Source organism: Notolepis coatsorum (genome assembly GCF_963971535.1).
Source record: "Notolepis coatsorum genome assembly, chromosome: 15".
NCBI classification, from domain to species: Eukaryota; Metazoa; Chordata; class Actinopteri; order Aulopiformes; family Paralepididae; genus Notolepis; species Notolepis coatsorum.
Window position 1 is genome coordinate 35,993,163 of NC_140179.1, and position 14,570 is coordinate 36,007,732.

The following is a 14,570-nucleotide window of genomic DNA, read 5'->3' on the forward strand; positions in this document are numbered from 1 at the left end:
GTACACAGTAAAAATATTTCATATAATTTGTACAAGTAGTCTAAGAGGTACTAAGTACAACCATGGCAGTTTCATAAGGTGCTTATGGGAAAATCTTTTTTTATCCCACATCAAAGTTAGTCGAAAATGCTGATTCTGGGGACTTTAAAACTGAAATTACTCAAAAAGTACACAGTAAAAATATTTCATATAATTTGTACAAGTAGTCTAAGAGGTACTAAGTACAACCATGGCAGTTTCATAAGGTGCTTATGGGAAAATCTTTTTTTATCCCACATCAAAGTTAGTCGAAAATGCTGATTCTGGGGACTTTGAAACTCAAATTACTCAAAAAGTACACAGTAAAAATATTTCATATAATTTGTACAGGTAGTCTAAGAGGTACTAAGTACAACCATGGCAGTTTCATAAGGTGCTTATGGGAAAATCTTTTTTTATCCCACATCAAAGTTAGTCGAAAATGCTGATTCTGGGGACTTTGAAACTGAAATTACTCAAAAAGTACACAGTAAAAATATTTCATATAATTTGTACAGGTAGTCTAAGAGGTACTAAGTACAACCATGGCAGTTTCATAAGGTGCTTATGGGAAAATCTTTTTTTATCCCACATCAAAGTTAGTCGAAAATGCTGATTCTGGGGACTTTGAAACTCAAATTACTCAAAAAGTACACAGTAAAAATATTTCATATAATTTGTACAAGTAGTCTAAGAGGTACTAAGTACAACCATGGCAGTTTCATAAGGTGCTTATGGGAAAATCTTTTTTTATCCCACATCAAAGTTAGTCGAAAATGCTGATTCTGGGGACTTTAAAACTGAAATTACTCAAAAAGTACACAGTAAAAATATTTCATATAATTTGTACAAGTAGTCTAAGAGGTACTAAGTACAACCATGGCAGTTTCATAAGGTGCTTATGGGAAAATCTTTTTTTATCCCACATCAAAGTTAGTCGAAAATGCTGATTCTGGGGACTTTGAAACTCAAATTACTCAAAAAGTACACAGTAAAAATATTTCATATAATTTGTACAGGTAGTCTAAGAGGTACTAAGTACAACCATGGCAGTTTCATAAAGTGCTTATGGGAAGAATTGTTTTTATCCAACATCAAAGTTAGTCGAAAATGCTGATTCTGAGGACTTTAAAACTGAAATTACTCAAAAAGTACACAGTAAAAATATTTCATATAATTTGTACAAGTAGTCTAAGAGGTACTAAGTACAACCATGGCAGTTTCATAAAGTGCTTATGGGAAAATCTTTTTTTATCCCACATCAAAGTTAGTCGAAAATGCTGATTCTGGGGACTTTAAAACTGAAATTACTCAAAAAGTACACAGTAAAAATATTTCATATAATTTGTACAGGTAGTCTAAGAGGTACTAAGTACAACCATGGCAGTTTCATAAAGTGCTTATGGGAAGAATTGTTTTTATCCAACATCAAAGTTAGTCGAAAATGCTGATTCTGAGGACTTTAAAACTGAAATTACTCAAAAAGTACACAGTAAAAATATTTCATATAATTTGTACAAGTAGTCTAAGAGGTACTAAGTACAACCATGGCAGTTTCATAAAGTGCTTATGGGAAAATCTTTTTTTATCCCACATCAAAGTTAGTCGAAAATGCTGATTCTGGGGACTTTAAAACTGAAATTACTCAAAAAGTACACAGTAAAAATATTTCATATAATTTGTACAGGTAGTCTAAGAGGTACTAAGTACAACCATGGCAGTTTCATAAAGTGCTTATGGGAAGAATTGTTTTTATCCAACATCAAAGTTAGTCGAAAATGCTGATTCTGAGGACTTTAAAACTGAAATTACTCAAAAAGTACACAGTAAAAATATTTCATATAATTTGTACAAGTAGTCTAAGAGGTACTAAGTACAACCATGGAAGTTTCATAAAGTGCTTATGGGAAAATATTTTTTTATACCACATCAAAGTTAGTCGAAAATGCTGATTCTGAGGACTTTGAAACTCAAATTACTCAAAAAGTACACAGTAAAAATATTTCATATAATTTGTACAAGTAGTCTAAGAGGTACTAAGTACAACCATGGCAGTTTCATAAAGTGCTTATGGGAAAATCTTTTTTTATCCCACATCAAAGTTAGTCGAAAATACTCATTGTTCTATAAAAAGGACTTTGAAACTCAAATTACTCAAAGTACACAGTAAAAGTAGTTAATATTATTTGTGCAAGTAGTCTTGAGAAGTATTAAGTACAAACATGGCAGTGTAATAAACTACTTATGAAATAATAGAAATGAACCACATGCCATCCTTTACTTTGAAATCCTCACCGGAAGTGTTCCTCTGTGGAATTGTCTGTAGCTTTAGTTTAGTGATCGAATATACTGCGCGTCCTATTGATTCGATGTTCAATAATACTGCACATACGAAACGTCCTATTGATTAGACTAAACGTCCTATTGATTCGATGCGCATTCAATGTCATATTAAGTATTTCTGTAAGATCTACTTGTGAGACTGTGTTCAAAAGTCACGTCGGTTCATTACAACAGCGTCCCAGGCTTGTTTTAATGCATTACCGTAAACCTGGAACTAATCGCGCACTCGAAAAACAAGAGCGGCTCACTTGACCACGCAAAAGCAAAAGACGGCTCACTTGACCGCAGTGTAAATTGGCCACCATTACACTCTCGACGAGAAACTCATTGGTTTATTCTCATTTACAAAACCCTCCTTGGTCTGACCCCTCCTAATTTGATACACTTGTTCAAATTTGTCATCTACTCCCTGGGCTATATCATCAGAGCTGCTCACCATATCTCGCTAGATGTTCCCCGTGTTAACACTTCCTTTGGTCAATCCTCCTTCCAGTTTGCTGCTCCTAGCAGTTGGAACGAGATGCAAAAGTCTTTGAAAAGGGACAAATTGATCCCCCTCACTACTTTTAAGGACTCTATCACAGAGTTGTTTACACCTGCAACTGTCACCCAGCCTTTTAACTGTAATCTGTCAGTTCTGCTTCATGTGTTACATACCGTGTCATTTTATTTGGTTGTTTGTTTGATGTGTGTTTTAATTATGTCCCTTACCTCTGGGATGTATCTTCTGTCTCTTTTCTATCTTATTACATTTTTCTTGTCCCCTTTGATTGATTGAAAATGTTATCAACAGATTGCAGAATGGGTACAATACAATACGGCTCAATACACACAATTGTTAAGAGGATGCAGACCAGAGAAAGACTTTCGTCTTGTTTACATCAGGGTCCCCCATTTTAATTCATAACATTTATGACATACACAACATACAGATATACAGTACTGTTACATCCAGACATTTATGACATACAAGATGTACAGTACTGTTTATTTACAGGCGGAGTTTCTTTCCCTGTTACCCCGCCAGGCTGTCATTGTAAATAAGAATGTGTTCTTAATTGACCTGCCTGGTTAAATAAACGTTCAATGAAATAAATAAATAAATAGAATTCACGAGTATAAATGATGTTCACTGAGAGTCCCATCATTCAATGTCTGTCTGTGTCCAGGCGACGAATACAACCTGGAATACAATACAATGCTGGCCATGCTGTTGGGAGAGAACGGCGACGATGACGAATGTGAGATCATGGACTATTGTGATATTCATGGTTACAGTGCCACCAGGGAGCCAGTGGACGACTGTTCCGAATGTGAGAGAACAGCCTTTTACAGGGAGCCAGGGGATGACTTGGACGCCCTGTTTGACGAAGATGATGATGAAGAGTACAGAGAGGAGGAGGAAGAGCGGCCTGGTGGAGCGTCTGGCCTCTTTGGAGACGTGGCGGACCTGGAGGCCGAGGAGAGCGACGTTAAGGGACAGACGGCCGGCGGAGATTCTGGTGACGACCTCAACAAGTCCAAGGAAGACCTGCAAGGTTTGTGCAGCGAGCTGCGCCCTAGTAAATGTAAAATGTGCAGAGTTGTAGTATTAATATGTACAGTGATACAGGTATAAAGACACTATGGTAGTAAGTCATACTGGCCAGCAGTGTAACTAGTAAGAGTAGGTAAGGGATATGTACAGATATAGATATAGTATCTACAGATATGTAAAGGATTATTTGCGGGTATGTACTGACAGATGTGGATATATCTATAGAGTAAAAATTAATCTATGAGTTGTATGGGTTATATGCAGGTGTATAAGTAGGTGAAGGATTATATGACGGCTTGTCTTGGTGTGTCTGTCTGTGTCTGTTGTCCTTCCTCAGAGGAGCTGAGGCGTATGCAGGATAAGATGCAACGGCTACAGCAGCTGTTGGACGTGTCCCAAAGGGCCCCCGCTGTCCCCTCCACCCCAGGCAGACCCTCAGGGACCCAGGCGAGCCCTAAACCCAGGACCCCCTCACAGGGTCCCTCCAGACAGACCTCCTCCAAGCCACCGCCTCCCACGCAGAGGAGCAAGCCCCAAACAGGTACTCCTGTCTGGCTCACCTTGTGACACGAGTAGGCCCAGCTGAACACACATCGCTCTGGTAGTGAGAAAAAAACACATGCGTTACCTGATCCCTGTTACCCAGAGATGTAATTGTGTTCCTGAGTCCAATATTTGCAAAGCCTTTCGAAGTGGGAGTAGTACTGATCTAGGGTCAGCTTCAGCCTGTTAGTTTGAATTCAGATTCAGATTCCTTTATTGTCACTTATTTCAGTACTTTACAGCAAGAAGAGTGAAAATCTATTTATTGTGGTCCCTCGACTATAGGAGCTTCCAATCATAAATATACAATAATTTTAGCATAGAATAAAATAAGATGACAAAAAATTAGGGATGCACGATAATTATCGGGCCGATATCAGCAATTATGACGTCATCCCGATAAACCCGATACCGTTATATAGCTCCGATAATATAATATATTTTTTGGTAAAAAAAATGCTGTGTGGGTGAATTGGGATCATGAAGGGCGTTTGTTTTTACTGTAGCCTCCTCCCGTTTTGCCAGTACTGTGGTACGACTGATAGCGTGTGGTTTAGGAAGAGGGCGTTTTACACAAATCCAGCGCTCCCTTTCTTGGCTGTGACGTAGCCACGTACGTTTCAGAAGCAGCACGGATGTAAACAAAGATGGCGTCAGTAGTGTGGGAATAGTTTCAGAGGAAAAAAGTTTGCTTGCTATTTGTAACAAATGTAATGCAGAAGTTCCACGAGGAGGGAAAAGGGCAACAACTTATAATACATCCAACCTAACAAGTCACCTGCAGTGATGTTGCAGGTGACTTGTTAGGTTGGATGTATTATAAGTTATTGACGGATTGTGAATTTTCTGATTCAAATTATATTTATTTGGAAAAATAAATATGGTCACTTTATCAGTGAAAACTGGTGTCTTGGCTTTGTTTTGTTCATAGTAGTAACGCTCATGTCATGATAAATCTGGTTAGGTCAAAACTACAGGAATATACATTAAAAAAAATTATAATACAATAAATATCGGTTATCGGTATCGGCCTTGAGGAGCAGAAAGTTATCGGTATCGGGGTCAAAAAATCAATATCGTGCACCCCTACTAAAAATAAAGATTACTATATATACAGTTCTAAAAAGTGTGCATTGCAGATCAGGATGTAGATATTATTATACTAATTGAATAACAAAATGGCTATGTACAGTTCCAAAAAAGTATGTTGTGTGATGTGCAATGAGTAATGTGCACATTTTAGCAGTGTGTAGAATGCAATGTGCAATACAGTTTTTTTTGTCGTCAGCAACAGTGATTCTCAAGTGTAGTCCAGGGGGCGGCGGGGGGGAGGGGGCGTCAATGTGCTCTGTTGACAAGTCTGATGGCTTGGGGGAAAAAACTGTTCTTCAGCCAGTTGGTTCTGGCTGTGTGGCTGCGGTAGCGCTTTCCTGACTGCATCAGCTGGAACAGTCCATGGTTGGGGGGTGGTTGATAATTGATGGTCAGGATAAGTATTCCTGGTCACTCACCTTAGATCAGCACTGCTACTCTGTGGTGACTATGGGCCCTGGTGTCTATTTGTGTCTGTTCTCCTGTGTACTTGTCCACAGTATTTGTATTTTGAGTGCTCAGTAGGGCTTAAAAGAACACGGCAACATTTGGGGAAATTAGCTTACCGTCTTCTCCAGAGAGAGACAAGAAGATGGATACCAGTTTCCTCTCTGTGCGCTCAGTAGAAAACGATCTGGCTGGTTAGCCTAGCTTAGCACAATGAATGGAAGCGGACATGGCCGGTTAGCCTAGGCATTGTCCAACTAACAACTCTCCCAGACCCGCTGCAGTTCGCGTACAGAGCCAACAGATCCACAGAGGATGCTGTGAACATGGCTCTGCACTACACGCTGGAACATCTGGACTACGCGGGCAACTCTGTCAGGATCCTGTATGTGGACTTCAGCTCGGCCTTCAACACCATCCTTCCACCCATCCTGGAGCACCAGCTATCCCTGCTGCAGGTGGATTACCGACTTCCTGTCCAACAGGTCTCAGCGGGTGAGGCTGGGGAAGAGCATTTCCAGCTCTAGGTCCACCAGCACCGGTTCCCCGCAGGGCTGCGTTCTATCCCCACTACTGTTCTCCCTGTACACCAACAGCTGTGCCTCTCTGCACCCCTCTGTCAAACTCCTGAAATTCGCTGACGACACCACCCTGGTGGGTCGCATCTCCAGGGGGGACGAGTCGGCCTATAGGAGGGAGATCGAGAGGCTGCAGAGCTGGTGCAGCTGCAACAACCCGGAGCTCAATGCTCAAAAGACAGTGGAGATGGTAGTCGACTTCAGGAAGAAAGCAGCCCTGCCCCCTCCCATCATACTGGGAGGCACTCAGGTGACTTCCGTGGAGTCATGCCGATTCCTCGGCATGACCATCTCCCGGGATTTGAAGTGGGAGCTCAACATCACGGGCCTGCTCAAGAAGGCCCAGGGGAGGATGTTCTTCCTCCGGCAGTTGAAGAAATATAAACTGCCGAGGACCATGATGGCCCAATTCTACACGGCCATCATTGAGTCCATCCTCACCCACTCCATCATCTCCTGGTTCCCCACTGCAGCGGCAAAAGATCTTGCCAAGCTGCAGCGGGTGATTCGCTCCGCGGAGAGGGTGATCGGCTGTCCCCTGCCCTCCCTCAGGTCCCTGCACGACTCCAGGGCGCTGAAGAGGGCGAGGAAGATCATGGCCGACCCATCCCACCCCGGTCACAGCCTCTTCACCCTGCTCCCCTCTGGGAGAAGGCTGAGGATCCCAAAGGCTGTGAAAGCTCGACACAGACTGAGCTTCTTCCCCTCAGCCGCCAGGCTGATCAATGCCTCAGGTCCCCCCCCCCCCCCTCGGTACCCCCCCCCCCCCCCCACAATGACACTAACTGCACTGCACTAGTCCGTACTGGAACTCTGCACTCTTCACTTTATATATATATATATGTATTTTATTGATTAATCCCCCACTGCACTGTTTCGTTTCTTGTCTGTGTTGGTGTTGTTTACTGTGGAAAAAAGAAAAGAAAATGCATACACTATATTGCTGCAACAATTACCAATGTGTTTTACACAAATGGCTCAATAAAGGAATCTGAATCTGAATCCCGAAGGCTAACCGGCCATGTCCGCTTCCATTCATTGTGCTAAGCTAGGCTAACATGCATCCAGATAGCTTTCTACTGAACACACAGGGAGGAAACTGGTATCTATCTTCTCGTCTCTCTCTGGAGAAGACGCTAAGCCAATTTCCCAAAATGTTGGCGTGTTCCTTTTTAAAGACGACAATTAAAGTACATGCAGCACAGTATGTACTTAATGTGTCACTAGGGCTTAGGGGGTTTGTAGGAGTTTATCCACCTTTTCATCCTCCTGTGTTGCGCCTGACTGCAGTAAAGCCCTCATCCAGCCCGGAGAGCGTAGACGGCCCCAAGCTGCAGGAATCATCCGACTTCACCGCCCAGCTGGTCAACGCCGACTCCTTCAAACGTAAACCCAGGGTCGCTCATCCGGCCACAGCCAGCACTTCAGCAGGTACTGGAACACACCACAGCTAGGCTGGAACACAGCACAGCTAGGTACTGGAACACACCACAGCTAGGTACTGGAACACACCACAGCTAGGCTGGAACACACCACAGCTAGGTACTGGAACACACCACAGCTAGGTACTGGAACACACCACAGCTAGGCTGGAACACACCACAGCTAGGCTGGAACACACCACAGCTAGGTACTGGAACACACCACAGCTAGGTACTGGAACACACCACAGCTAGACTAAACACAGCACAGCTAGGTACTGGAACACACCACAGCTAGACTGGAACACAGCACAGCTAGACTGGAACACAGCACAGCTAGGCTGGAACACACCACAGCTAGGTACTGGAACACACCACAGCTAGGTACTGGAACACACCACAGCTAGGTACTGGAACACACCACAGCTAGGCTGGAACACACCACAGCTAGGTACTGGAACACACCACAGCTAGGTACTGGAACACACCACAGCTAGGCTGGAACACACCACAGCTAGGTACTGGAACACACCACAGCTAGGTACTGGAACACACCATAGCTAGGTACTGGAACACACCACAGCTAGGCTGGAACACACCACAGCTAGGTACTGGAACACACCACAGCTAGGTACTGGAACACACCACAGCTAGACTGGAACACAGCACAGCTAGACTGGAACACACCACAGCTAGGTACTGGAACACAGCACAGCTAGACTGGAACACACTACAGCTAGGTACTGGAACACACCACAGCTAGGCTGGAACACACCACAGCTAGGCTGGAACACACCACAGCTAGGTACTGGAACACACCACAGCTAGGTACTGGAACACACCACAGCTAGGCTGGAACACACCACAGCTAGGCTGGAACACACCACAGCTAGGTACTGGAACACACCACAGCTAGGCTGGAACACACCACAGCTAGGTACTGGAACACACCACAGCTAGGCTGGAACACACCACAGCTAGGTAGTGGAACACACCACAGCTAGGTAGTGGAACACACCACAGCTAGGTACTGGAACACACCACAGCTAGGCTGGAACACACCACAGCTAGGTACTGGAACACACCACAGCTAGGTACTGGAACACACCACAGCTAGGTACTGGAACACACCACAGCTAGGCTGGAACACACCACAGCTAGGTACTGGAACACACCACAGCTAGGTACTGGAACACACCACAGCTAGGTACTGGAACACACCACAGCTAGGTACTGGAACACACCACAGCTAGGCTGGAACACACCACAGCTAGGCTGGAACACACCACAGCTAGGTACTGGAACACACCACAGCTAGGCTGGAACACACCACAGCCAGCACTTCAGCAGGTACTGGACCACAAACGGTATCATAATAATCATAACTACCTTATACTATAGTCTACCCGTATAACTCTGTATGATGGCATGGCATGTACAACAGTGATGTGTATACTAGGGTTGGGTACCGTTCACATTTGAACCGGTACCTGTGAATCGATACCGGTACCCAACGGTACCTTTTTTCGGTACTTTACTCCCTAAGAATGTAATCTACCTACCTCAGTTGTAAAAATAATTGGTAATATATATATATACCTTTAAATAAAAAAGAATGTTTTACAAAATAAGTATAAAACTATTAAACAAACCACTCTAGCAGCAATGAACTATTCTGCGGAACTAAAACGTACACATCTATATATTTAAATAAATAAAGGAATTGTATTTTACAAAATAACAAGTATAAAACGATTAAACAAACCATGCAAGACAATATAAATGACTACAATCAGAATCCGTAACCGGTACCACACTTGCGACCGTTTTCGGCTTGCCATTGCCCCGACTGCTTTGTTGTTGTTGTTGAGTCAAATCCTAGGTAAGCGTGTATTGTGCGCATGAACGTTGATGTGAATGTGCGGCACACTTCATAAGTTTCGTTTTGCGGTAAACGGAACCGCAGATGACATCACATCATAAATCATTCTCTCTAGACTGTCTGACATAATTTTTTCTTTTTTTTTTCTTTTTTTTCTAAACGTATTACCGGAATCGGTACCCATCCATCCCTAGTGTATACTAGGGTTGCCACGTGATGGGGAAGTTCCCATAACATTACCGGCGACACCAGATGTTTTACAAAATGACGCTCAATATCTGTAGAGCGCTTACTTTGATCTTTAACGTCATGTGGCTACACTGATCCACTCTGTTTGTCCGTTCTCCAATCCAATGATTAGTATCCATTTGTTGGACAGACAGAGTTAACTTTAGGTTCTAATTTAAAAACAAACCAACGGACAGTAATACCTTCCGTCACTTTTCTATCTGTTTATTGACGGACGGTTGAATGTAGTGCATTGATTTATCCTCTGGGGTAAAATGAGGAAATGTATTCTTGTGTTGATATATTTATTAGATTAGATTACTTTGATCTTCATCTATATACCTACTTATACACCTGCATATAAGTTAACCCATATAACTCTGTATGATAGCATGTACAATAATGCTGTATATACCGTATATATATTTTTTTATTCTTACCGTATATATATATCCACGTCTGTATGTACATACCTGCATATAGTCCTTTTTACATATTTGTAGATACTATATCTATATCTGTACATATCCCTTACCTACTCTTACTAGTTACACTGCTGGCCAGTATGACTTACTACCATAGTGGCTTCATACATGTATCACTGTACATAATTAATACTACAACTCAGTACATACATCTCATTAGCACTATTACTCAGTACTCACTCATTTATATATTTTATACCCAGTTTAACCACCTGTACATTGCTGTTGCACTTTACTGTTACATTTGCACTCTGGTTGGATCTTATTTTCATTGTACTGAACTTAAACGGGCACTTCTAAAGATAATTCTATCAACATAATTCCTGGTTATTATTAGGCACTAACGGTCATTAGTAATGCAGAGGGAATGACACTTTGTTATTATTTTGTTGATGTGACCAGGTTCCTCCTCAGAAGACAGAGGCCCATTGGTGGAGATAAAGATGGGCAGCACTTTCCTGCCAGTGGAAAGCGTGGACTGTCCTGCCACCAGGGAGCCAGTGGACGACTTGGATGCCCTGTTTGACGAAGATGATGATGAAGAGTACAGAGAGGAGGAGGAAGAGCGGCCTGGTGGAGCGTCTGGCCTCTTTGGAGACGTGGAGGACCTGGAGGCCGAGGAGAGCGACGTTAAGGGACAGACGGCCGGCGGAGATTCTGGTGACGACCTCAACAAGTCCAAGGAAGACCTGCAAGGTTTGTGCAGCGAGCTGCGCCCTAGTAAATGTAAAATGTGCAGAGTTGTAGTATTAATATGTACAGTGATACAGGTATAAAGACACTATGGTAGTAAGTCATACTGGCCAGCAGTGTAACTAGTAAGAGTAGGTAAGGGATATGTACAGATATAGATATAGTATCTACAGATATGTAAAGGATTATTTGCGGGTATGTACTGACAGATGTGGATATATCTATAGAGTAAAAATAAATCTATGAGTTGTATGGGTTATATGCAGGTGTATAAGTAGGTGAAGGATTATATGACGGCTTGTCTTGGTGTGTCTGTCTGTGTCTGTTGTCCTTCCTCAGAGGAGCTGAGGCGTATGCAGGATAAGATGCAACGGCTACAGCAGCTGTTGGACCCGTCCCAAAGGGCCCCCGCTGTCCCCTCCACCCCAGGCAGACCCTCAGGGACCCAGGCGGGCCCTAAACCCAGGACCCCTTCACAGGGTCCCTCCAGACAGACCTCCTCCAAGCCACCGCCTCCCACGCAGAGGAGCAAGCCCCAAACAGGTACTCCTGTCTGGCTCACCTTGTGACACGAGTAGGCCCGGCTGAACACACATCGCTCTGGTAGTGAGACAAAAACACATGCGTTACCTGATCCCTGTTACCCAGAGATGTAATTGTGTTCCTGAGTCCAATATTTGCAAAGCCTTTCAAAGTGGGAGTAGTACTGATCTAGGGTCAGCTTCAGCCTGTTAGTTTGAATTCAGATTCAGATTCCTTTATTGTCACTTATTTCAGTACTTTACAGCAAGAAGAGTGAAAATCTATTTATTGTGGTCCCTCGACTATAGCAGCTTCCAATCATAAATATACAATCATTTTAGCATAGAATAAAATAAGATGACAAAAAATTAGGGATGCACGATAATTATCGGGCCGATATCAGCAATTATGACGTCATCCCGATAAACCCGATACCGTTATTGATAGCTCCGATAATATAATATATTTTTTGGTAAAAGAAAAATGCGGTGTGGGTGAATTGGGATGAAGGGCGTTTGTTTTTTCTGTAGGCTCCTCCCGTTTTGCCAGTACTGTGGTACGACTGATAGCGTGTGGTTTAGGAAGAGGGCGTTTTACACAAATCCAGCGCTCCCTTTCTTGGCTGTGACGTAGCCACGTAAGTTTCAGAAGCAGCACGGATGTAAACAAAGATGGCGTCAGTAGTGTGGGAATAGTTTCAGAGGAAAAAAGTTTGCTTGCTATTTGTAACAAATGCAATGCACAAGTTCCACGAGGAGGGAAAAGGGCAACAACTTATAATACATCCAACCTAACAAGTCACCTGCAACATCACCACCGCTACGATGGTGTGTTAAAAGCCTACGACGACGCGCGAGCAGCTAAAGCTGCTGCAAATCTAGCCCCTTTCATGACTGTGATGCAACCCTCGGTTGAATACGCAGTCACTTAATGCTCCGTAGTAGCCAGGTTAATTTGCACCACCAAGCACTGCGTAAAAGCTAGCGGCTTGAGCCCTTGGGTCATTTCTGTCAAACTTCTTTAATTTAGCAAACGCCTCGTCAATAGGTACAGGCGCTGCGGGTTCCTTTGTAGCTGGCTTTGGATTCACAGCAGCTTTAGCTGCTCCCGCGTCGCCGTAGGCTTTTAACACACCATCGTAGCGGTGGTGATGTTGCAGGTGACTTGTTAGGTTGGATGTATTATAAGTTATTGACGGATTGTGAATTTTCTGATTCAAATTATATTTATTTGGAAAAATAAATATGGTCACTTTATCAGTGAAAACTGTTGTCTCGGCTTTGTTTTGTTCATAGTAGTAACGCTCATGTCATGATAAATCTGGTTAGGTCAAAACTACAGGAATATACATTAAAAAAAAATGTATAATACAATAAATATCGGTTATCGGTATCGGCCTTGAGGAGCAGAAAGTTATCGGTATTGGGGTCAAAAAATCAATATCGTGCACCCCTACTAAAAATAAAGATTACTATATATACAGTTCTAAAAAGTGTGCATTGCAGATCAGGATGTAGATATTATTATACTAATTGAATAACAAAATGGCTATGTACAGTTCCAAAAAAGTATGTTGTGTGATGTGCAATGAGTAATGTGCACATTTTAGCAGTGTGTAGAATGCAATGTGCAATACAGTTTTTTTGTCGTCAGCAACAGTGATTCTCAAGTGTAGTCCAGGGGGCGGCGGGGGGGAGGGGGCGTCAATGTGCTCTGTTGACAAGTCTGATGGCTTGGGGGAAAAAACTGTTCTTCAGCCGGTTGGTTCTTTCCAGACCGCATCAGCTGGAACAGTCCATGGTTGGGGGGTGATTAAGGTCCTTGATAATAATGACGGTCAGGATAAGTATTCCTGGTCACTCACCTTAGATCAGCACTGCTACTCTGTGGTGACTATGGGCCCTGGTGTCTATTTGTGTCTGTTCTCCTGTGTACCGTCAGAAGGGGGGCTATGTGAGACTGTTGTTCATTGACTACAGCTCAGCGTTCAACACCATAGTCCCCACCAGACTGGTGGACAAGCTGATCGAGCTGGGTCTGAGCTCCGCTCTGAGCGCCTGGATACTGGACTTTCTGAGTGAAAGACCCCAGGCGGTCAGGGTGGGGGGTCAGACCTCCAACACCATCACCCTGAGCATCGGGTCCCCCCAGGGCTGTGTTCTGAGCCCCCTGCTGTACTCACTATACACACACGACTGTGTGGCCAAGTTCAGCTCCAACTCCATAGTGAAGTTTGCAGACGACACGTGGTGGTGGGGCTGATCTCGGACAACGACGAGAAGGCCTACCGGGAGGAGGTTGAGGGACTGAACATTGGTAAAACCAAGGAGCTGATCGTGGATTATAGGAGAGGACAGCAGGAGACACACACACCACTGAGGATAAACGGGGCCACCATGGACAGGGTGAGCAGCTTCAAGTACCTGGGGGTCCACATCTCAGAGGATCTGACATGGTCAACACACATAGACACAGTCGTAAAAAAGGCGAAGCAGCGCCTCTACCACCTGAGACAGTTAAGGAAGTTCAGAGTATCGGGGAAGATACTCCAGTCCTTCTACGCCGGAGCTGTAGAGAGCATCTTGACTGGAAACATCACTGCCTGGTATGGAAACAGCACGGCACAGGACAAGAAGGCCCTACAGAGAGTGGTGCGCTCTGCCGAGCGTACCACGGGTATTGCACTACCTCCCCTGCAGGCTCTATACAACAAGAGGTGCAAATCCAGAGCCTGCAGAATAATGAAAGACCCAATAACAGCCTGTTCCAGCTGCTGAGGTC

General features: G+C 43.7%; 1 protein-coding gene across 2 annotated transcripts in view; it reads left to right on the forward strand.

Moving 5' to 3' along the window:
• LOC311241294 (uncharacterized protein) overlaps positions 1-14,570 on the forward strand; it is a 39,755-nt gene that overhangs the window by 13,313 nt on the left and 11,872 nt on the right. For both annotated transcript variants that reach the window (XM_084330068.1, XM_084330069.1), the window contains exons 3-7: positions 3,531-3,899; positions 4,236-4,439; positions 7,849-7,989; positions 10,977-11,270; positions 11,607-11,810. In XM_084330068.1, the coding sequence (XP_084186194.1) occupies positions 3,531-3,899; positions 4,236-4,439; positions 7,849-7,989; positions 10,977-11,270; positions 11,607-11,810 (1,212 nt within the window). The remainder of the gene's footprint in view (positions 1-3,530; positions 3,900-4,235; positions 4,440-7,848; positions 7,990-10,976; positions 11,271-11,606; positions 11,811-14,570) is intronic.